General features: G+C 32.0%; 1 protein-coding gene across 3 annotated transcripts in view; it reads left to right on the plus strand.

The window, feature by feature from the left end:
* WDR7 (WD repeat domain 7) overlaps positions 1 to 25,668 on the plus strand; it is a 472,816-nt gene that overhangs the window by 104,421 nt on the left and 342,727 nt on the right. For 2 of the 3 annotated variants that reach the window (XM_074279427.1, XM_074279429.1), the window contains exons 15-18: positions 2,956 to 3,725; positions 4,985 to 5,073; positions 16,153 to 16,251; positions 19,337 to 19,455. In XM_074279427.1, the coding sequence (XP_074135528.1) occupies positions 2,956 to 3,725; positions 4,985 to 5,073; positions 16,153 to 16,251; positions 19,337 to 19,455 (1,077 nt within the window). The remainder of the gene's footprint in view (positions 1 to 2,955; positions 3,726 to 4,984; positions 5,074 to 16,152; positions 16,252 to 19,336; positions 19,456 to 25,668) is intronic. The other variant, XM_074279428.1, reaches the window with a different exon arrangement.

The following is a 25,668-nucleotide window of genomic DNA, read 5'->3' on the forward strand; positions in this document are numbered from 1 at the left end:
TTTAGAATCCTATTATCAGACAGTTAAAACTCTCTTGCCTCATGAAGACAACACACACAATTGCATTTCTTGTTTTTAGGTATTGTCTGGAATCAGATATTTAGCATGCATGGTTTACTCTCAGCACCTTATTCTTCAAAACAGACCAAGGAAGTTCTGTTTATCTTTTATCCACTGATAAATGGAATTAAACTTATTATGCATATGCCTCTTTGGAATTAATTTATACTTCATTGTGATTCATTGTACTTTATTTTCTCATACCTATTATTCCTCGGCCTGATTTTGTTTTTTGGTATGCAAGGATTTTAAAGATTCTTAAAAATTGATTTGAATATACTTAAATTAGGAGAAGAATTTTTTGAAATTCAGACAATATTATCAACCACTATAATATATCAAGATTTTTCTGTTCTTTATGTGGGGCTACACTATGCACATGTCCTTTCTGGTCACAAAATTAATTGATTTCTTCTGAATTGCTTATATCATAAATATATTTTGATAGCATTAGAATGCCAGAGAAGACATTTACAACATAAAGATATTTTTCAAGGCAGTGGACATAAAAAAATAAGGACTGACTTTGGAATTAGAAAGCTTGTGTTCAGTCCTATCTTTATCACTTAAAAACTTTGTGACCTTTGGTAAGAAATCTAAACTTTTTTTGGCTGCAGTTTCCTCATCTGTGAAGTGAAGAGTTAAATTAAATAGCTTTTGAGGTCCATTCTAGATCTAAGTCTATGATCCTCAAGTCCTTGTAGATCAGTGTTGGCTTTTGTCTTAAAAACAAAATTTGGTACATGCAAAACCTTTGTTTTGCCCTCCTTCATATGTTTTACAATTCCTAATTAGTTTTCTGATATCCTAAGTTAATGTTGAGGGATAAGATTCAGGGCAGGGCTGGAAATATATAATAAAGTATTCTCTTTAATTTTATTTTTTCTAATTTGTAATAGAAATAGTAGTATGTCATTTCCTAAAGAACTTACCTTAATATTGGTTTCATAAATAGAGATATTTATTTTAGTAGTGTGACTACTATTTTCTAATATGTAGCCACTATTTAATAGAGTGAGCATATGGATATGATTTCTTTTTAAATTGGATTCTGATCCTCTTCCCTAGTACCTTTTTTTTTTTTTGATCCTTTTATCCCTCAGTCACTCCCTTTTTTTTTTTTTTTTTGTTTGTTTTTTAAACCCACCCTTGTTTCTTTTTTTCTCTCTAATTTTTAGGTTTGTTTTTCCCTCTCTAATTCTAAGTATAGTTTGTAGTTTGTATCACAGTTATATGATTAGCAGCCCTCAGGAATTTAATTAAATAAAAGGAGTCTTAGACGATCATATGCACATATCAGGATCTTAAGACATCAGACAACCTTTCAGGTATCCTGGCACATGAATGGGTCTCTTGGGTACTATCTAGAGAGGAGAGGTTGATCTGTTAAAGAAATTATTGGCAAATCCAGAACAGCTGAGATGAGTGAAATGAGGGATTATAGCAGGGCGACTAGAACAAACAATTCTGAAGATGCCTACCTATGTCTTTAACTGTTTTGTTCATAAACCTTCACTTTCTGAGCTATTTATGGTTTGTCAGTGATTTTTAGGGAAAATTTCTTGATATATTTTTTTTTTGTTTGTTATAAATAAATACCCTAACAATATAGATGCTTTTTAAATTCTTTTATCCTGAAAAGAATTTTGAATATAGGGGGGGGAAAAACTCTTGAAACTTGCTGAAACTTCTTTTCAATTTTATGTTGACAGTTATTGTTCTTGTCTAGCTAATGTCAAGAATCGCTTGTTATATTTATCTTCATTTATTTGCTCATCCATTTAACCATTCATTTGTTCATTTGTGATGTATGAGTGACTTGCCTGACTGACTAGGACTCCTCATCTTGCTTGGGTTGAAAGTATAGCTTCACTTTGGGTCCTGATGTACTGATACTTTGACTTGATCCATTTTCAATATGAGCTGGTCCCTCCTTAGACACTCTGGTGGCCTCATAGTCTCCCTCACCCCAAAAGGCTCACTTCATATTGTTGTCAACTTTTATATAGGTGCCCTGATTGTCTTTAGCCTTACTGCAGTTCAGAGCTTCTGAGTTCAATCTATCTGCCAGCCTTAGCCTCTTTCATAACAGGAATTATTGGCATATGCCACCATGGCTGACCTAAAATTAGCTTATTAACAAGTTGATACAAATCTTTCGTTGTGAACTATATGTGCTGTTCCATGTGTGTCTACATTATTTGTCTGTAATTCAACAATTATTTGTATTCCTCATGTGTCTTTAGTAGGTATGTCAGATGATGATATATATGCCTGAACATCTGTATGTGCACACAATATATGTGTACAATGAATTGTAGGCCAAAATAATCTTGGGTTTGTCACTTCTTGACTTCTGAAATTAATTATTAATAAAGATTAAGTTTTGATTGTTTCTATTGGTAAATTAATTAAAATTCTAGAAATTATTTCTTTTTTCAGTAGAATGAAATTCATATAATCTTGATTGATTTTTAGTGTGTACAATTATAGCATACATTCTCTGTTTTCTTTATATGTAAGGTAGAAATAAATAATTTCTTCTAGTTACATGAATGCTGTGAGAAATTTTGAGGTAGCACTGTGTGTGTGTGTGTGTGTGTGTGTGTGTGTGTGTGTGACTTCCTGAAGAATTTGATTTTGGTAGCTTCATAGGAATTGGGAATTTCTTTGTGTTGAGCTTATGTTTGAGCATAGCATTTTCTATTTCTACCAAATCTATATATAATATTTCAGTAATTAAATATTGGGGAAGTTGGTGTATAGTTAGAATTTTCTAAATAAGCTAGTTTAATGCACTTTCAAATTTCTTGTTTTTACTTTGTTTGATTTGATATATTAATAGCATGAAAACATGCTTTAATTATAACTATCTTTTTAAAATTTTTATTGCAGGGAAATTTACCTAAGTATTCCCATAATTCTCTAATGGTTCAAGCAATAAAGACTAATCTAACAGATCCGGACATACATGTGCTCTTCTTTGATGTGGAAGCTTTGATTATTCAGCTACTGACTGAAGAAGCCTCTAGGCCGAATACTGCCCTTATTTCCCCAGAGAGTTTGCATAAAGCATCAGGCAGTGCTGACAAAGGGGGCTCTTTCCTGACTGGAAAAAGAGCTGCAGTACTCTTCCAGCAAGTCAAAGAAACAATCAAAGAGAATATAAAGGAGCATCTTCTTGATGATGAAGATGAGGATGAGGAGATGCTGAGGCAGAAGAGAGAAGAAAGTGATCCAGAGTACCGATCTAGCAAATCTAAGCCATTGACTTTATTAGAGTATAACCTAACAATGGATACTGCCAAGTTGTTTATGTCCTGTCTTCATGCCTGGGGTTTGAATGAAGTCCTAGATGAAGTTTGTCTTGACCGCCTTGGAATGCTTAAACCCCACTGTACAGTCTCCTTTGGTCTTCTGTCAAGAGGAGGCCACATGTCATTGATGCTTCCTGGTCATAACCAACCTATATGTAAGCCATCCTGTGGAAAACCAGAAGGGGAAAGAAAACTCTCAACCACAGATGGAGTAGGAAAAGGAACCTATGGAGTATCCCGGGCTGTTACCACTCAGCACCTTCTGTCTATTATATCTTTGGCAAATACCTTAATGAGTATGACCAATGCAACTTTTATTGGTGATCATATGAAGAAGGGCCCTGTCAGGTGTGACAATGATTGACTGATTTAATTTCATTTGTTCCAATTTCATTTGTGCTTTTTTTCAAAACAAAATCCATTTTGCCTCTGATTAGAACTTGTTTTCTATGCTATTCAGAGACGTATATATAAAGAAACCTTTTAATCATGTTCTTGATACAGTATTGTTTTCCTCAAGTTGTAAGAACAAATGGAACAAAATTATACCAACTAAAATAGTTAGCAACAAGCTTTTTGATATGGAAGAGAATAGATTTTAGCTGTAGATTTTATTAATAATTACATTTCAAGGTCAGCTCTTGATTTAATACTATGGAATTCCTGCTTGCTAAATGTTTCCACTAAAATTCAATTCAAGATGCTAAATCTAGTTAGCATGATTGCTCTTATTGTGTATCTTTTCCTACTCAATGATTTGCTTTAGATTTTCATGTAAAGTGTAATAGTGCTTTAATGCAATAATTACGAATTTATTAAGGAGTACTAAAAGGGGAAAAAAGCTTTTTCTATGCAATGAAGCTCAATCAGTGTCATGTAGCTACATATTTTCATGTAAATATGAAAGAAAACCCCAATTTCTCAAACCTTTCTTTTGTTCTCTGCAAGCTAATCTAAAATTTTCATTTTTTTAATTTGAAGACTGAAGGTTTGCCTGTGCTTTCATGAACTTCCTACCACTGCAACCTGGCAAATTTTAGCCTTATAAAATTGCCTCAAACACTGAGAGAGGTAGAGTGACTTGCCCAGAGTCACACAGGCTTTATGTGTAATAGATAGGGTTTGAACCTAATTCTCTGTCTGTTTACCACAGTGTATCTGCTTCTACCTGTGTCTCACTCTCTGTCTCTGTCTCTCTGTCTGCTTCTCTCTTTCTCACCACTCCCCTCTTTATTTCCCTGTTGTTATTGTTGTTTTTTAAACTGATTGGTAACACTACCAACTACTCTCTTAATAGAGCCATGTTTTTGGATGGTAGGGCTTTAAGAATTTTTAAATATTTTAAATATTTCTTCTCGGTAATGGACATTATATAAACATTGACAGTATTATGGGCTATTTTAACTAAATTTTAAGCTTACAGACAAAGCAAATGTTCCTTATACCAAATTTGCATTTTTGTCAGCATTTGATTCATGTTGACTATATTTAAATTTTTATTATAGTAAATGTGAAAATATTTTATGTTTTTTTTAAAATGACACAAATATTTAATTTAACTTGTTTACTAGCATACAATTTAACTATTATATATGTTTTTTTTAAAGGCCACCTAGGCCAAGCACCCCAGACTTTTCTAAAGTGAAGGGTTCCCCTCCAACTTCCAGTAATGTTGTTCAAGGACAGATTAAACAAGGTAAAGTTGACTTTTTTATGTAAATTATTTGACATTTCAGCTTCAGAAACTGAATGATGTTGTAAATAATATATAATGATAAATTTAATTTGTTTCTGATTGTTAAAAAAAAAAGAAAAGTTTCTATATTCCAGATAAAAATTTGGGTAATTAAGATAGCAGTTAAAAATATGACTTACATAGTAATTGACAAGTGGCCAACTCATTCCAACATTTCATTTTTATGGTCTATGAATTGATATACATACAATAGAAATACCTTATTTCTAATAGAATGGGCTGAATTGAAAGTATATTTCAACCTATAGGTTATATTTATATTTTATTTGTTTTAAAATGTTATAGAAATCCAGAGTTCCGTTCAGTACAGTAATCTTTTATTGTGAATTAACAATCTTCAAATATTTATTAAGTGCTTACTATGTGCCTGTCTTCTACTAAGCACTAAGGGTACAAAGAAGAAAAAATAGTCCCTTCCCTAAAGGAGTTTTACATTCTAACAGGGAAGTTAACATGTAAATATATTGGTATGTACAAGATACCCACACCATAGAAAGTGGGTTACCTTAAAAGAGAAGGTATCAGCTGGATAAATTAGGAAAAAATCTCCAGTAAAAGGTGATGAGTGAGCTGATTCTAGAAGGAAGCCAGAGTTCTTGTACAAAGAACCTACTGGATACATTAAGTGCAAAGGCATGGTGGTAGAAGATATAGTATTTGTGAAATGGCAAGTGGGCCTATGTAGCTGGATTGATCAGGAAGGTAAGAAGGGATTGGATTGTTAATTGCCAAACAAAGGTAATTTCCATTTGATAGCCTGTAAGTGATAAGACAACTAGTGGAATTTATTGTATATGGGACATGTGACTGACATGCATCTACATTAATAAACTTGTTTTGGCAGCTGTGTGGAGGATGGTTAGCAGTAAAGAGAGACTTGAGATAGGGAGAGCAGTTGTGAGAGTTATGAGAGATGAGGAGGCCAAAGCTTAAAGTGGTTGCTGTGCGAGTAGAAGGAAGGAAATGGCTATGAGAGATGTCATGGATAAAGAGGTGACAAGATTTTGCATTGATTGCACTTTTTACTTTTAAATTATTTTCAAAATTATTATTCCCTTTATTTGGGGAAATGTTGATGTGATCATATCTTTGTTTTCTTCCTGTAGTTGTTTAACAGGATTTTGAAAGGAAGGAAACTTGAGGTTTTTCCCCTCTCACTCAAGCTTCAAGGAAATGCTTTTTTTTTCTTGTGAAATAGTTCTTGATCTTTAAGGCATAAGTAAGTCCAAAATACGAGAGAGACAGAGAAAAGAGGGAACAGGGAGAGGGAACAGTTCTACTTAGAATATTTTTGTAGTAAATTTATTTTTAATACATATTGCTTTATGAATCATATTGGGAGAAAAAAATCAGAGGAAAAGGAAAAAATCATGGGAGAGAGGAAAAAAAAAAAAACCAGGAAAAAGAACATAGCATGTGCTGATTTACATTCAGTTTTCTTAGATCTTTTTCCTGGGTGCAGATAGCATTTTCTGTCCAAAGTCTATTGGGGTTGCTTTGGATCAGTGAACCACTGAGAAAAAACAAGTCTTTTATAGTTGATCATCACACATTCATGCTGTTATTGTGTACAATGTATTCCTGGTTTTGCTTGTTTCACTTAGCATCAATTCATATAAATCTTTCCAAGCCTTTGTAATTGTTATTTGTATTGATATGAGAGGTGGTATTTCCAATTTGGAATAGGGAATAAATAATGTTGTTTTATCACTCAACTTTTGACTTCCAAATAGTGATTTCATAGTCTTTATATTTGACGTGATATTTTATGTTTGAAATATGGTCTGATTTTAGAACATCAGCTGTATCTCTCAAAATGAAATAGTAATAGTGTAATAGAAAAAAAAAAACACAGCTTGAATCAAAAGTTCTGGGTTTAATTCCTAATCTTGAAGACCTAGGATAAGTCATTATTTCTTTGAATTTCATGTTATTTGGGTAACATGTAGGATGTAGACAGAATTGGTTTCATAATTCCTTTCAGTTTTAATGTTCTATAGTTCTAAATGACTTTTAGCTGATATGCTTATTTAGATTCTGTAGCTTTATATCTTTGTTAAGTTAACTGAGAATTAACTGCATTTGGTGTAGCTTTTATTTTCTTTGTTAATAATTTAAAAGAAACTTTTACATTAAAAAAAATTAAAACTGCTTTAAGTTGTTCTTTTTAGGCTTTCTAGATTGAGAATGAAACTTGTCATAAGAAGCTTGTGAGCCTTTTGGAAACAGCTAAAACCCACTTAGAATTATAATTTGTATACACATTACTACTATTTTAGGTATTTTGAATTTCATATTCATTTATAATAATAGTTATTATATAATAATTAGTTATTATTAATAATAATAACAGTAATGACATAATAATGATTAAAATGACATATTATTTATATAGCTCTGTAAGATTTGCACAGAAGTTTGCTATTGTTTCATTTGATCCTCACAACCATACTATGAGGCAGGTACAATTTTTATGGCCATTTTATAGATGACATATTTGAGATGAAAAGGTTAAATGACTTGCCAAGGATTGCACAACTAAGAAATTTCTAAAGGAATATTAAAATTTAGATCTTCCAGACTCCCAGTCCAATACTTTATGTAGTATACTTCACTAAACCTTTTCTTTGATGCCTCACAATGGTGATTAATTGTAATTCTCCTTTTGCTAGGCTGTGCCAGCACTATACAAACTCTGGTACTGCCTTTCAAATTTGGAAAGGCTTTGCTTATAAAGGCCCAGTGATATATCTATTTATCAGTTACTTGAAAAAACTGCCTGGTTAAAAGTCTGAGAGAGACTTATAACCAAATTTGCCTTAGAGTAGTGGATTTTTCAGCCTTTAAACTTTCAAGACCATCTACTATGTTTTAGAAGAGCTGAAATCTGGGCAGGTGAAGAAGCTTCACATACTGAGGGAATAAAAAGAATTTTGAAGTATTTGCACCAGATGGTTTTTTTTTTTTCATTTCCTAGAAATGTTTTGTTCACATTTTAAAAATTCTACAGTCTGTAGAGAAAAAGCTAAGCAATAAAGTAGTAGGTGGAGTTCTTTTGTTGTAGAGTCCATTACATTTTTGTGCTTTTCTTACAAAGTATAGTTCACCATTTGTCTTTATCTTTCAGCTTTTTACTTGTTAAAGAGAGAATCTATTAAATTTTTTAAAAAATCAAGCCTGAAAGTAACCACACATATTTCTTTTCATTATGTTTTAAGAGAAATATTCTTTTTGGCTAGCAGGCAAAATTATTTTCATGTATTGTTTCAGAAAATTTTATTGAAGCTCAAAATAGGAATTTTCTCCCCAAAAGTACCATTTTCAATTTTATTTCATATGTAAAGTGTTTCAGTTTGTACATAAATTTCCTGATTAAACTTGAAGATTTTTTTATTCAATTTTAAATAAAAAAGGTATTAAAATCCCTATAACTTGCTATTTAAAAAAAAATCTGAATATTAGTAAGGAAAAGTTTTTAACTTAAGCTTGAATCACTAAACAGCAGGATAAACTCTCACAGAGAATGACGTGTTAGAAGGCAAGCACTTTTCCCATTTCATTTAAAAATTTTTTAAAAATCCTTTTAAGAGATATATACATCAAAAGAATAGTAGCATGTAATGGCTTTCATTTAATTAGCTTAAAGGCTCATATCAGACCTTTTATACTTTTAAAGAGTTTAAAATATATTCTTCCAGTAGATGTTTTTTTCTTTGACTTATTTTTCATTCTTGCAACAGCAGCAGATTTTTGGAGAGTGCTTCAACAGCAGTTTGTGACATGTTCACTTTGTATCAATCATGCCACCAACGTGCTGGTGTTGAGTTGGCTGACCTGGTCAAGTCAGTCCATTTTCTGTTGGTGCAAATGGCCGAGTGCTGAGACTTTAATATAGCTTTTATTTGGCAAAGAATTGAGTGTTGAGAGCACTGAGAAGGGCATTGAGAATTGAGACTTTTTAGAGCACTCATTTTTGGCAATAAGGTCAACATTTTCCATTTGGATAACATTGAGCAGTAAAACACCCACTTGCTTCTGAGATCCCTGTCTCTGGCAGTAAAGTCCACAGACATCCAGTCTTAAGTCATTAGGGTCAGACATGAAGACATTTCTGGATGACATTATGGAATGCAATGGTCTCTTTAAAATGGAATTGAGCTTTTAAAGTATTCTCTGATTCTTCTTTTAACCGTTAGAATATTTTAACTTTATCTTTCAACTTTACCCAGTTCATCTCTCTTGATTTCATTGTGATTTATGATTTCTTCTTCCTCATATTCACTTTGGTGAAGTGCACATAAACCCATACTTCTGCAATTATTCAAATAGTTATATAGAATCAATGTTCATTAGTAATTCACATATATACATCTAGAGTTAGTTGTGGAAGCTGCCTTAAATTCCACATAACTCTCCATTTTCTGGACTGAAAGTACTTAAATTTAATTTTGAGACAAGAAATAATACAGATAAGTCTTCACTGCACTATAAACAAATTTAGGAAGCTTTATTGCAAAAAGATATTAACCAGACACTTCTGCATAGTGAAGAACAAAACAAATGTTTAGAAGTGGGGGAAGATGATTTAAATTCATGAGAAGCAATGAATTAGATTTTACCAGCTAATTGTTTGTCTTAGAAATTTTTTGAATAAAACATTGAAGGGCTAGTTGTTGTTGAATTTCAAGTAACTAGATTTATATTAGAATAATGGTAGTCCCTTAAAATTTTTAGGTGGTTCCCTTTTTTTTTTTTTTTTTTTCATTTTCAGATTTCTTTTATGTTCTTTCACTGTTTTGATTCTTAAAACAACTGATTGAAGTAGATTTTTAGTCCTGACTATACCTATCATACAAGAAAAATCTAGGTTTGTGTAATTTTATGCTTATTAAATACTAGGCCTAGACAAGTAAAATGTAAATAGAACTTTTGTTAATGCTTTATAAAGCAAACTTGCCATTTTTCTAAAATCATTCTATTGTGTAGAAAATATTCAATAAATTATGCTGAATAAGAATTAAGTATTTAGTACAGCATTACTTCAGATTTGGGACTAATGTTGAAGCTTGATAGTTGATACTAAACTTGGCATTCGGCTTTAAATTAAGATAAAGTGTGTTTGAATATTGATGCTGCTTCTTTAACCACAAGGATATTACCATTACATAATACAGAAATTGAAAGTTTTAAGTGTAAGTGTATACTCCATTTTTCAAAATCAGGTTTGACTTCAACTACTCTGATGGTAAGTGGGGAAGTGTTTTCTTATTTATTACATGGTATAAAATCACTAGAAACTCAGACTAAGGCATGTAGAATCCCCCACTTTCCTATTGCCTCTTTCTATGGACATATCAGTGTTTAGAGATAACAAGGGCCCAAGTTAGGCGTCATTCAAGTTAATGTTTAGGTTAAAACTATCCTTTTTAGTCTGGTGAACTTTGATGACAGCAGTCTCTTATGGTCCTAGATCTAAAGGAAATTCATTCATGTCTCTTTTGGATATACATAATCAAGATGTTTATATCCTTCTCATAGTTGTCATCTTGAATCCAATTCTGATGATGTTTTTAATTTGTATAAAACCAATATTTTGAATGTAGAGGACTGGATGAAACAAATGACAGAAGTTGTGAAATCAAATGGAGGAGCAGGATAAGGCAAGAAGATAAGTTTTATAGTATCTATGTGGATGTTTCCCACATGAATTTGAAAACATGGATATGAAACTTGGAAGAGGTAATGAGGCTAGCGTTATAGATCTAGAAATTACCTACATAAATTTATTAGCTAAAGTATTGGAAGTGAATGAAATTCCCAAGGAAAATAGTGGATAATTCGTTTACTTGGAGTCATTGAATTTGTTTAAAAAATATTTTGATAATACTTTCTGTATAATTTGTTTTCTTTGTAATCCTATATATATTTTTATATATTTAAAAACATTGTTCTGATAAGAGCTCCAGGGACTTCCATCAGATTACCAAAGGATCTATGACCAAAAAAAAAAAAAAAAAGATTAAGAACCCCTAGTGTAGATAGAGAAACTAACCAATAATAGAACACTCATCATCTTAAAGGGTTGGAAGAAGATTAGTAGTTTAGAGAAGAAAGAGAGCCAGGAGATAGTGGTCTCTCTCTCTCTCCTCTCTGAAGCAATGAATGGAGAAAGTATCTAGTAAAAGGAGATGATTAACAATATTATATGATGCAGATAGGTCAAGCATTATATAGACTGAAGAAAGGCCATTGCTAAGATGTCATTTCTGTTCTGTTATGGGAATCAAGTTCAAAATGCATGAAGTTGAAGACAGAATAGATGGTGACAAAATGGAGACTTTTACTGTAGACAACTTTTCTTATAAGTTTTAAAGAGCAAAAAAGATCTGATGGAATTAGCATGGGGTAGAGAAAGGAAAGGAAAGCATTTTTTTATTGTTGTCACTCATGGGGGAAATTGAGTGTGTTTATATGTCAAAAGAATCAGTGGTGAGGGAAAGATTGAAGATTCATGAGAAGACATAATTTGTTGGAGCAAGGTCCTGGAAAAAAAAGAATATGGGATGGGATCAACTTTAAATACAGAGAAGATATAGCTTATCCTTTGTGATAGTGGGAGAAAAGAGTAGATAAGAAATTTTGAGCTTTGGAAAAGAGGATAGAAGAGAACTCTCATCTCTTGGTCTTAATGTCTTTGTTGAAATAGGATGTTAATCTATTTACTACATATTGGAGGATGGATCTGCTGAAATCTTAACAGTACTTGAAGAGAAATGGTTTGGACTAGTTATGATAAAATAAGATATGGAATTAATAAAAGCAGAGTAAAGAAAGCTTGTCAAATGATAATGGGTAATTTACTGGAGTTAGATACTACAAATTTGTTATGGACAGTATTACTTTTCTTTCTTGACTTTCTTCAATTGTGTTTAAGCCTAGGAATGGGGAAATTGGATTGCAAGAGTTACCCACAGATAAAGAGAAAGAAAGGATTCTAACTATGGCTAATGAATCATTAAAGTTGTGGCTCTTGAGGTCATGACTAGGTATGGAGGCAAATGAAGTTCTTAAAGATTAAAAAATTGGGTTTCTTTAAGAATGCCAGATATCAGCATGAGGAGAAGGAGCCTGGTTAGTGTGGTAAGGTGGGAAAGATAAATGTCTTTTGAAAGGTAATCCTTTTAGGTCATTTATACTTTTGTATTAAACAATACTGTTTTTTCTTAAATTAATGAATTTGGGAATATCCTTAATTCTTAGGATTTGGAAAGTGTCTTTTTAATGAAGGAGTTTTGAATGCTGGGTTTTGCCGTTTAACTTTTTAATGAAGGCTTAGCTATAGTTGCTTTGTATAACAGTAAGTAACAAGAACTAGAAATTAAATTTGGATAGATAAATGGATATTCATTTAAATTCCTACTATGAGCAAAATACAAAAAAATTCTTGATTTTTTTAAAAGAAATGCTGCAGTCCAGAGGCCATTTATACAAAAAGATAGGCATTAGGGAAAAAAAAAAAATTAAATAGAAATATAATTGATAGTTTTTCCTTAATTTTCAGTTTTCTTTTAAAAGGTTAGTGGGAAAGTTCCTCTACCAAATCTGATAGCATTCCATGCAAAAATGAAATTTATAAATAGTTAAATATTGCTTTCATATTTGCATTGCTAATGACACATCCACTGCAGAAAATTGAAAATAATATATAAGTAGGATCAAATTACTTTTACAGAATCCCCTAGGTTCTTTATACCTTTCTTCCCCTTCCCCATAATTTCCAAAGTACCAAGATGGTTGCCATATTCAGATTTTGTTTAAATTATTAATCATTATTATAAATTTTTGAAATGCCAAGCTGGGAAAAATCACTTTAAAAAAATTTTATTTCTGAATCACTTTCTTCCTGTCAATTAATTTTTTTTTATTATTATTTAAATGGACTAGTATCTCTTTTTTTCATTAATAGTGCTTCTTGGCTTCTCTGATACAATTTGCATTTCTTGTTTTTTCTGTATTCATTTTATTTTGTTTACATTATGGATATCGCTGGTCATTGATTATTAGGCTGACCTGTTTCAACTAATATGTAGAGTACCTTTTTGCTGAGAGAGATGCTTTTTAAAATATTATATTCTTACAATACTTTAAAAACATTACATTCTTATAATGTCTTATTTGCAGTATAATGCCAGTAAAAAATGGAGTTTAAAAAATGGTTTTTTTAAAAATATTCCACCCCCCTTTTAAAAAGAAAGGAATCACAGATATTGAATGATTTTGTATAATAAATTACATATGATACACATACATATTTCCATCTAGCATGGATTTGATATTTTTCATGTAAAAGTAAAATTTGAGAAAAGCAAGGGTTTTTTTTTTGTTTTAAGAAGGACTAATTGGGCCCTATAAGGTTACCACCCTTTTCTGGGAATTTGCTGTGACTTGGGGCAAATCACTTAACTTCTCTGGTCTTTGGTTTCCTCAATTCTAAAATGAGTGGACTATACTAGAAAATATTTGGTTTTCTTTTAAGTGTAATATTTTGGAAACTAATTAACAGTAGAATTTAAGGGACAATTTTGAGAAAATGTAGGTAATCATAGTGCTGGATCCCCAGCTAGAACAAGGCCTTTGGTCCTTCTCAAGATTATTTTACTTAAAATATTTTTCTAACCCTTTAAAGGAAGGACAGATATCTGTAATATAATCTTTCCATTCTAGGAAAACAAAATCTTTAATAAGTTGTATAATGTAAGTTAAAAGTCCTAGTTTTAAGTTCCATCTTTGTCATTTAACTGCATATTTGACCATGGTTAGTCAGCCTGAAGATTGTTTAAGGTGATGTTAAACTTTCTTATCTTGAAAAGCATACTTCATACTAGAGAATATTTAAATTGGTTACTTTGTTTTAATAATATTTTTCTTGATTTATGATGACCGGAAAATTTATCAGAAAAGCTAGCCAGTTTCTTCTATGAAATTAATTCAATAATAACAGATTTTGTAGAATTTCCTGTAACTTTTCACTTGTAACTACAGATGCATACAATGCCCATTATCCTTTTAAGATACATTCAATATTCTGCAATGAAATTTGATTTAGAATATAGCCTAAGTTCCCTTTTAAGGGATATAGAATGCATAAAAGAAAAGGCGAGTTTTGATATAAATATTCTGTTTTACATAGTTGTCAGTGTTGGTTTTAATTAATCTGACATGAAACAATAATTCCCCAACTTCTGCTTACTTATGTAGGTACCCCCTTCTTCTCCTACTCCATTATACTTAGTGAATTTGGGAAATAGGACAAAAGAATATGTCACAGCTCCTAAGGGGAGTAGTTTTTCTCTTACTTTGTGAAATAATGGAATGTCCAAAGTGCTTGGGAGTCAGCAAAAGTAACATCAAGAGCAAGACCCCTGGCTTCCTTATGCAGCAGCAGCAGGAAAGGACAAGAGCTGAGGCATGGAAGCAACTAACTCCCTGCTGCCACTGGGCTTATGTTGTCTCTGAACTCATTGTAACTATATTTAGGCTATGTCATGATATTTGGAGAAAGCATTTGAAGAACAAGTGCACTTTTTAGAATGAATGTGTCACTTTGGAAAATTAGATTTTATAAATTATAGGGTTAAAGGCAGCCCTTATTTTTTTTTTCTATAGATTAATTCAGTAGATTAAATTAAAGTCAAAGAAAAGTTTTTTCTCTTCTTTTTTTCTAGAAGTTCATCTTACGTAAGTGAAATTAAAAAGAAACTATCTTTTTTTCTAGACAGTTTCTTTTTAAAATCACTTATGTAAGATGAACTTTTTCATATAAACTTTCTCAAATACATTTACTTTTCTCTAATTGGACAGACTTTACTAGTTAGGCTGTAGTCCTTAGACGTGTGTGCCAAATTGATATTTTGATGCATTCATGTGGAAATTATGACAAAGTAGTTTTCATGCAGATGTCCCATGGTGACAAAAAGCAGTTCACTGCATGCAAAGCAAACATACCAGCCAGAAGACAATGCATAATCTGGTCAGGAGCTTGAACCTATTGCTATAGTTCAACGACAAAATAAAGAAAAGGGATCATTTGAAGATGCTTGTGCATGACATATGGTAATTTCTCCATAGGAAGGACGTGTCAAATGGTGACCTCTAAATCTAAACATTGACCCCTGTCATAGAATGTGTGTGCCATAAGGTCCTTTTCCCTTTTCATATGATAATTTTAGTCAAGGCTTGTTAGTGATAAAATAAAATGTGTTATTTGTTTTGTCCTGTGATTACATTAAGAATTACATAGTTCCCACTAGTTGGTTTCTAAAGCTTTGGTTTGTGTGTCACAGGAACTTTTAAAAAAAGAAGTATAACGAAGACAGTAATATGCAAATATTTCCTTAGCATAACTCTATTTCCATTCTTTGCAAGTTGGTATCTAATTATTATAGTTTCCATGTAATATAAATGAATATATTTCATTAATATAAATGAATATATTTCATTTCATTCATAAGTTTTAGATATTTCAGAATAATTTGAATTATTAGAAAATAAGCTATTCTAAAACCATATTAGCTCTTCTAAATGATTAGATTCTGTTCTTCTCCACCTTAATTCAAATATATGAATAATATGAGAATATTTTAGAGTAAAACAAACTTTTTGTTTTGTTTTTTAACAGTATAATTTTTGCTATTTGAAAATGTTATTGTCTTTTCTTGATTAAGTTTAGAGGTGCTTAGACTGTTAGTGTTTTTTGACTATATTATATATTAAAAGTAAGTTTTGGAGTTTGATATTTAAAATATTTTGTGATTTCTGTTTGATGAAAATATTAATTTCTCCCTATCTCTTCTTTATTCTATATTTCTGATTTTTTAAAAATCATTTTTCAGTTCTACATTCATCATAATTTTTGCCTGTTTAATTTTTTTTCATTCTTTACTAATACTGAGCTATTTTTTCAGAAACAGCTGTGCCTCAATTTCTCTTCCTCTTTATTTCTTCTATTTCCTCTGCAAGCTGCTGCACCTGTCGTTTCCGCTCGGTCTGATACTGATCACTCTGGTTCTGACCCTGCTCCTACTCCTGCTTTACATGCCTGTTTCTTAGTAAATGAAGGTATTGGCTCTTAAGTTTCTAACAACTTATCCTATTCTTTCAACTTATGCCTTATCTTAGTGTGACATGGTTCTTTTATCTAATTTATACATTCTTCTTCTTTATTTCTGGGATCCCCATATTCCTTTTTTTTTTTTTTTTTTGTGACATTGTTTGCTAATATATATTGATACTTATTATTGTCATGAATTTAATCTTATTTGAAGACTTATATGTGCCAAATTACAACAAGAATTTCTACCATGGAAGCACAAAATATTAAATTTATATGTGAAACAATATGAGAAAGTAGGTACAGTTGGATTTATATTTTTCTTTGCTACATGTTTTCTGGTTTTAGAAATTTGTTTCATTGTAGGCTTAATCACCCCAGTTAGATTGACACTTTTTGTTTTTGTTGTAGAGTGGAGTTTTTGGTGATAGGTGAATGAATAGTCTAATAATTTTGTATTCACTCTTTTCAAATTCTTCAGATCAGTGGCTTATCATTTTGTGCTGATTAGGAGTCATTCCTTCCTTTTTCTACTTCACTTGTGGAACTGATATAATAGCTCATATATACACAGGATTTGAAACTTTACAAAGCTTCAAAAGGGCCTCTTATAGGGTTTGTTTATTTATTTATTTTTATGTAGGTAGATTAGTAGCAGAAAGAGGACAAAAATATTTTCCTTATAATTTGTATAAGTTAACCTCATGTTTTCTCCAAGAACCAGGTAAGCATCATTTGCACTCTTCTGCCCTCAAAATTCCATTGAAGTCCTTGATGATCCATTCCTTTGTGGTTCTAAAACTTCATCAGATTGTACAATGTAAAATGGGTGGATTTCCAGTATCTTGGATGTCATTTTGGACACTTTAGTAAAAGGAAAATCAGTTAGAAACAAAGGACTATTACTCAATCTCTAACACCTGAATGGATCATATGAAAGCAAAAGAATGAAGACTGAAGGGTGTGAATCTATTTTGGGTTTGGTATTGCTGTCAAAAATGTGGTGATACTGGCTATAAAGAGGGAATAGCATTTAATAATTTACTGAGAGCCCCTATCATAGTTATGTTTTGAAAGATGAAAAAATTATTAATGTTAAATGGGAAAATTGTGGTCATACTAAAATATTGTGTGACTCCCCATTATCTCCCCACCAAAAAAAAAAAAAAAAAAAATCTGGCCACAGGTTCTTGTGACATTTATGCACATTTTTTTTCTCTCTCTCTCTCTCTTTTTTTTTTTTTTTTTTTTTTTTGTGGGGAGGGGAGGGACTGGCCTTATGATTTCCTTGTTTTTGGAAACTTTTGATGAGATCTGTAACCATGCCATGGTGTAGGGTCTTAGAGGATTGCTTGGCATGCTGAGTAGTTAAATGATGTGCTCAGTGTTACTTGACCAAGAAGGGTCAGAAGAAAAGAGTTTGAATTTAGATCTTTCTGACTTCAAGACCATGTTTTTATCAACTATGCCAAGAAACCTCTCTTTTTTTTTTGTTATAAGTGATGATGTTTGTATTGTCAGATATTTCAAATTCAAAGAAACATGAACCTTATTCAGAAATATTCCAAGTTGTGGAAGAATTTTTTGTTTCAAAGCACCTATATTTATGTTTAAGACTTCTTATGAGTGTGAAAGTTGCTCTTTAGAGGCAATTGAAAATACTTTTAGTAGTATTTCAAAACAATGACTTTAAATAGTGCTTTTATTTTAAATGTTAAAACCTGAAACTCAAGTTAGTAATATTTACAATGACAAAAGATGTGAACTTAATTACCTTTTTGAATATTTTAGTTATATAGTACACTGATGTTTTAATAGATCATCAAAAGATACATCTTTTCAAATAACAAAAATCCATTGTGTGAACTAGAATGTTGAAAAAGAGTAACTTTCTCCCTCCTTCAGTTTCAACAGATTACAATTCATACAATTTTTATTAGGATTTCAAATTTGCATTTGCTTTCAAAAACATTTGAGTTCAATTCTTACAAAGTTAGTGCTCTCTTTACTTATTTCTAATATGAATAATCTTGAAGGCCTGAAATTCTGGCAGTCTAAGAAAGAGGATTGTCAGACATGTTAAATAACAACTCCTGACACAACAGGAATGAATTACTTTTTGCCATAGATAATAGCCACACTGGTAGCTGTATTTAAAATGATAACATACCCATGTTTTTGATTGTTACATGGAGGCCCTATGAACTCTTTTGAAGCTGTTTTTTCTATGCTAACTTATTATTTTACTTATATTTTACATTTTGGTAATGACTTACAATTTTGTTTTCATATTCTGTATAATTTATATGGGAATTTTATTAAGTAATTTGGCTTTTCTTATGATATCATTAATATTTACAGGCATTAAAAGACTAACGTATGACTTTTGGACAGTATACAAACATTTTATGTATTTTTGAACAGAATTTCCAATGTCTTTATAATATCTTTAATGTTGGAAAAAATGCATATTCCAGAATATTCCCATTGTAGTGCCAGAGAAACTGAGGCAAGATAGAGATTAGAGAGTATTTAATAATTTATTTAAAAGGGAGAAATTTACTGGGACCAAATGGATCCATGGTTTGGTCCCAGGGCTGAATGAGACTATCTTCTCCGAGAATCCAGCAAACAATGTGAGTTCTCAATGACATTTATACACATGGCTCAGACTCAGGGGGTAGACTGAGGCAAGGGGAGAGTCAGGATGCAGAGAGTGGGAACACAGGGCAGGGTGAGTCTCTGGAGAGGGATGACATAATAGGGGGAGGCACCCCAGACATGGGGAGAGGCATCTTGATAAGATGGTATCTGATGTTCTGATAACTTGGGATGGGGAGAGGCATTCTGATATTCTAAAACATAAGATCTTTTATCCTTATCAAATATTCTGATAAAGAGGGAGGGAAAGGTCTTACAGGACAATTATAAACTGAGGCAGAACACTTAGAGAAACTGAGTCAGGACAATAAAAGACAACTGTGGCATAACACCATGAATCTCTCTATTTTTTTATTTTCTTAAAATGCTCTTATTTTAGATTTTGGTGCTTATAGTGAAAAGATTTTTAATATTGCTTTTATATTTCAACAGGATGGAGTCAGTTAGCTGCTATGCATTGTGTTATGCTTCCAGACCTGTTGGGATTGGATAAATTTAGACCTCCACTTCTAGAAATGCTGGCTCGTAGATGGCAGGATCGATGCCTGGAGGTAATATTAAAGTTGTGCAATTAGGAAACATCTTTACTAAAATGCTATTCTGATGCTTCTTCTTGGCATGGGGGCAATCCTGGGATCTTAAAGTTGCAGTGAAATTATAGTTTCTCTAAACTCTTTTATGTATTCCTAATTACTGTGTGGAGGAATGTAGGGAAATGGCAATTTATAGTAATTTCTATATCTATATGATATAGCACAAAGAATATTGAGGACTTTACTTCTGATGTCTGGGACCCCTTCTAGTTTTTGATCTGTAACACATGATATATAGATGATAAAATTTCATATATTTCATTTACCTCATCAGAGATTAGACTGCACTGATGAGGTGTGAGAGCAATGGGATCTCTTTGACTGGTTGCGCAGGTTTTATGAAAGAATTTGCAAACCCCAATAAATACAGGCAGAAGGTTTGTGGCAAGAATGGGTTTATTTACACTAAGAAAACAATATGCTAAGAAGAAGGCTTTCTTAGTGGGCAAACTCCTGATTAGGAATTTAGTTAAGACGGGTTTACACTGAGAAGAATATATCTTTATCAGTGGGCAAAATCCTCTTAGGATTTCTGCAGATATGGGTTGACAAATCCTAGTTATATCTGGTTAGTCTTGGCCTGGAGCTGGGGTGCAGTTTGAGTGGTATACCCCAGGCTGAGATTTCCAGTTGAGTGAGATAAGTTATCTTGGGAGTTTCCCTTTTGGACTGGAGGGTGTGCCCCTCCCAGGGCAAGAAGGTTTGAGAGTCTGGAGCACCCTTTCCCCCAAAGGAGACAATTTACATCAGGGTCTTTTCAACCCTTGCCCCCAAAAGATCTCAATTTATTTCAGTATTAATTTTTAAGATACCTTTATGTTAAAAAATACAATGTTTATATTCTTTTACATTGATGAAATTTTGTTATCAGAGATTGTTTGAAAAGACTCAACAGCCAGAAGTTAGAAATATATTTGCAAAAAGCAGAGTATAATATAGTATAAACAATACTATAGTAGGAGAAAAGAAACCATAATTTGGAGTTTACACTATGCCACTTCCTAGGAGTATCCTGAAGGTGTTTTATACTTTTTCTCCCTTTTCCCTTTTGCATAATAGTATTTCTTTTTCTTGTCAGATTTAGAAACATTTGAATTCATTTAAAAATATCTTTGAGAAAAAAATCTCTTTCAACTTAACTCCTCTATTTAGATATTATTGAATTATATCTTGTAAATTGCTAATAGTAAATTGACTCCTAGAAAATGATTTATTTGTTTCAACGTGATTAATGTATCTTTGTAAAAAACAAACACAATAGAAATAGTAGTTACACATGCTGGAAATTGGAACAAAAATTTGATAATTTTCTTTTTTTAATAGTATCCCTCCCCCCCCATTTCATGTCAAGTAAATTTTTAGCATTCATTTTTTAGAAGATTTTGAATTCCAGTTTTTCTCCCTTTTCTCTCTTCTTCTTAAAATGGTAAGTAATTTGATATAGATTATAATTATGCTATTATGTAAAATATATTTCCATATTAGTCACAGATGTGAAAGAAGAAACAGATCAAAAGGCAAAGAAAAATCCAGAAAAAAAGAATAAAGTAAGTTTAAAAAGTATATTTCAGTCTGCATTCAGAGACCATCAATTCTTTATCTGAATGTGAATAGGCCTTGGTAGTTTTCTTGGATTATTGTGTTGCTGAGAAAGGACTTAAGTTATTCATAGCAGTTCATTACACATTGCTGCTCTTTGTGATGTTTTCCTGGTTCTGCTGATTTCACTTTGCATCGGTTTATAAAAGTTTTTCCAGGTTTTTCTGAAATCTACCTGTTTATCATTTTCTTATTGCACAGTAGTATTCCATTACATTCATATATATAGCTTGTTTAGCCATTTCCCAATTGATAAGGATCTCAATTTTCAATATTTTACCATGAAAAGGGTTGCTATAAATATATTTTCATACGTATTGTAATGCCAGAGAAACTGAGCAAGATAGAGATTAGAGAGTATTTAATACAGAATTTATTAAATGGAGAAATTTACTGGGACTAAATGAATCCATGGTTTGGTCCCGGGGCTGAATGAAACTATGATCTCAAAGAATCTAGCCCTGAATGTCCTACACAAGATTCTTTTATAGTGTAACAAGAACAATGACATAATGGGGGAGGTACCTGATTGGGGATGACCTAATGGGGGGAGAAACCTAGGATGAGGATGACATAATGGAAGCAGGCATAATGGAGGGAGATCCTGGAGAGGCTCCTGATATTCTAATGATGTCTAAAATGGATAAAGACCTTTGTCCCATCAAACATTAAGAAGAAATGACTATAGCCTAAGATCTAAACTATAAGACCTTTATCCTAACATTAAGAGGGAATGGTTTTAACCTGAGGCAGAGTAAGTGAATAGGACAATTAGGGAAACTGGGTCCGGACATTAAAAGAGAACTGTGGCACAACAGTATGTCCTTTTCCCTTTTTTGATCTCTTTGGGAATCTTGGTTGCATTGGTTTTGTTGGTGCAAAAGCTTTTTAATATGATATAATCATAATTATGATTTATATTTTATAATTCTATCTCATGTTTGATCATGAACCTGCAATTCACTTAACTTCTTTAAGAATTTGGATGCTTTACTACTTGGTGTGTAAATGTTTAGTTAGTATTGATATTACTTTATTGTCTGTGGTACATTTTAAGAAGATATTGTTTCCTTTATCTCTTTTAAATATGCCTGTTTTGCTTTTGTTTTGAGGTCAGATTGCTATGCCTGCTATTTTTACTTCAGTTGAAGCATAATAGATTTTGCTTCATCCCCTTACCTTTACTCTATGTGTCTTTGTTTCAGGTGTTTCTTTTAAACGATATATTGTAGGATTTTCTTTTTGGATCTACTCTGCTGTCTGCTTCTGTTTTATGGGAGAGTTCATCCCATTCATATTCAGAGTTATGATTACTAACTGTATTTCCCTTTATCCTGTTTTTCCTCCTGTTTTGTCTTCTCTCTCCTTTTACCCTTTTTCTCTTTGACTTTATATTTAGATTATAATTGTGCTATTATGTAAAATTCACCTTATACCTGTACTCTCTGTTTAATTATATTCCTTCTAGCTCTAAAATTTTAAGAATTACCAGTCAAGTTGGATTATAAACATTTGCAGCTCCATTAAATTCCTTATATTTTCTCTTCTTGGTTTTTTTTTTTTTTTTTTTAAGGCTTCTCTTGGTTCTTGCTACTGGAATTCAGATTTTTTGTTCAGTTCTAGTCTTTATGAAAGCTTAAAATTCTTCTATTTCATTGAATGACCATTTTTTTCCTTTGAAGTATTATAGCTTTTTAAAATTTCACTAGATAAGTGATTCTAGATTGTAATCCCTAGCTTCTTTGCTTATCTGTTAAAATATAAGTTAAATCCAATATATGATCTTGAAAGAAAGAAAAAACCTGACAAGGAAAACAAAAATGCAAGGAAACAATAACAGAAAGAGTGGAAATTCTATGTTGTGGTCCATACTCATTCTTGTTCTTGTTCTTGTTCTTGTTCTTGTTCTTCTTGTTCTTATTGTTGTTCTTCTTCTTGTTGTTGTTCTTCTTGTTCTTCTTGTTGTTCTTGTTGTTCTTCTTGTTCTTCTTGTTCTTATTTTCCTCCTCCTCCTCCTCCTCGTCCTCCTCCTCCTTCTTCTCCTTTTTTATTAAAGCTTTTTATTTACAAAGCACATGCATGGGTAGTTTTTCTAACATTGACCCTTGCATAAACTGAACTGAGCAAATGCACTTGGATAATGGAGCACATGAGACTAACTGCCAATTGGATGGTTCTCTATTAACTTGTTTGAAGGTTGACCCTCCCCAGGTATTCTGTGCTGACTTAATTGTTGGGACAAAGAGGGAGAAGTGACGTGTGTGTGTGTGGGGGGGGGAGATAGGAGGAGGAAGAGGAAATTGAGATGCTCTCTCTGTCTCTCTCTGTGGTGTTGGAGGGAGGAAGATGTGTGTGGAGATTGCTAGATTTAATCCCCTGACCTTGACCGTAAAAGATCAAGAATAAAGATGTTTAGTGATCCTGACTCCAGCTGATTTCTGGGAAGACAGAGTTCTAGCAAGTTGCTTTTTTTTTTTTTTTTTTTTTTTTTTTTTTTTTTTTTCCTGAGGCTGGGGTTAAGTGACTTGCCCAGGGTCGCAGGAAGTGTTAAGTGGCTGAGATCAGATTTGAACTCGGGTCCTCCTGAATTCAAGGCTGATGCTTTATTCACTGCACCACCTAGCTGCCCCTGTTGCAAATAGTTTCAATTTCTTCATCTGGAAATTGTCTGTTCATATCTTTTGACCATTTATCAATTGGAGAATGGCTTAAACTGTTATAAATTTAGTCAATTCTCTATATATTTTAGAAATGAGGCCTTTATCAGATCCTTTGGGTGTAAAAATGTTTTCCCAGTTTATTGCTTCCCTTCTAATCTTATCTGCATTAGTTTTGTTTGTACAAAAAATTTTTAACTTAATATAATCAAAATTATCTATTTTATGATCATTAATACTCTCTAGTTCTTCTTTGGTCACAAATTCCTTCCTCCTCCACAAATCTGAGAGGTAAATTATCCTATGTTCTTCTAATTTGTTTATAATAATATTCTTTATGTCTAGATTATGAACCCATTTTGACCTTATCTTGGTATACAGAGTTAAGTGTGGATCTATGCCTACTTTCTGCCATACTACTTTCAAATTTTTCTAGCAATTTTTGTCAAATAGTGAATTCTTATCCTAAAAGCTGGGGCTTTGGGTTTGTCAAATACTAGATTGTTATAGTCATTGGCTGTTTTGTTCTGTTAATGTAACCTATTCTGTTGATCAACTTCTCTGTTTCTTAGCTAGTACCAAATGGTTTAGGTGACCAGTGCTTTATAATACAGTTTTAAATCTAGTACAGCTTAGCCACTTTCATTTGCTTTTCTCTTCATTAATTCCTTTGAAATTCTTGCCCTTTTTTTCTTCCAGATGAATTTTGTTATTTTTTCTAGGTCAGTAAAATAGTTTCTTGGGAGTTTGATTGGTATATCACTAAATAAATAAATTTGGGAGTATTGTCATCTTTATTATATTTGCTCTACCTATCCATGAGCACTTAATATTTTTCCAATTGCTTAGACATTATTTTATTTGTGTTTTGTAGTTTTGCTCACTTTCCCTTGGCAGATAAAATCCCAAATATTTTATATTATCAACAGTTACTTTAAAAGGGATTTCTGTTTGTATTTCTTGCTGTTGGATTTTGTTAGAAATGTATAAGAACGCTGATGATTTCTGTGGATTTATTTTGTGTCCTGCAACTTTGCTGAAGTTGTGAATTATTTCTAATAGCTTTTTAGTAGATTCTCTGGGGTTCTCTAAGTATACCATCATATCATCTGCAAAGAATGATAATTTGCTTACCTCATTACCTACTCTAATTCCTTTAATCTCTTTTTTTTTTTCTTATTGCCAAAGCTAGCATTTCTAAAACAATATTGAATAGTAATGGTGATAGTGGACAACCTTATTTCACTCCTGATCTTATGGGAATGGTTCTAGTTTATTCCCATTACATATGATGCTTGCTGATGGTTTTTAAATAGATGCTACTGACTAAAAATCATAATTTTAACTATATTCAGTTCCATACCAAATTATCAAAGAACTGTGAATTAGGAAAGAGTTTATGATCAAACAAAGGTAGAGGACATCATAGGAAATAATTTTGGTCACATTGAAATAAAAGTTTTTTGTAAAAACAAAACTAATGCAGCCAAGATTAAAAGGAAAGCAGAAAATTGGGGCAAAGTTTTTAATATCAAGTTTTTCTGAGAAGGTCCTCATTTCTCAAATATTTAGAGAACTGAGTCAAAGTTATAAAAATACAAATCATTCCCTAATTGTTATAATCGTCATAGGATATGAACAGTCAATTTTCAAAAGTAAAAAATAAAATTTAACTATAGTAATAAAAGAAAAAAAATACTCCAAATCATTGTTGATTAGATAAATACAAATTAGAACATCTCTGAAGTTCTGCTTCACACCTGATTGACTATTATGATAGAAAAGAAAAATGATAAATATTGAGAGGATATAGAAAAATTGGGATACTAATATTTTGTTGGTGAAGTTGTGAACTGATCCGGGTATACTGGATAGCAATTTGGAACTGTGCTTAAAGAACTATAAGACGTATTTT

This window comes from Sminthopsis crassicaudata, chromosome 1 (genome assembly GCF_048593235.1).
Source record: "Sminthopsis crassicaudata isolate SCR6 chromosome 1, ASM4859323v1, whole genome shotgun sequence".
NCBI lineage: Eukaryota > Metazoa > Chordata > Mammalia > Dasyuromorphia > Dasyuridae > Sminthopsis > Sminthopsis crassicaudata.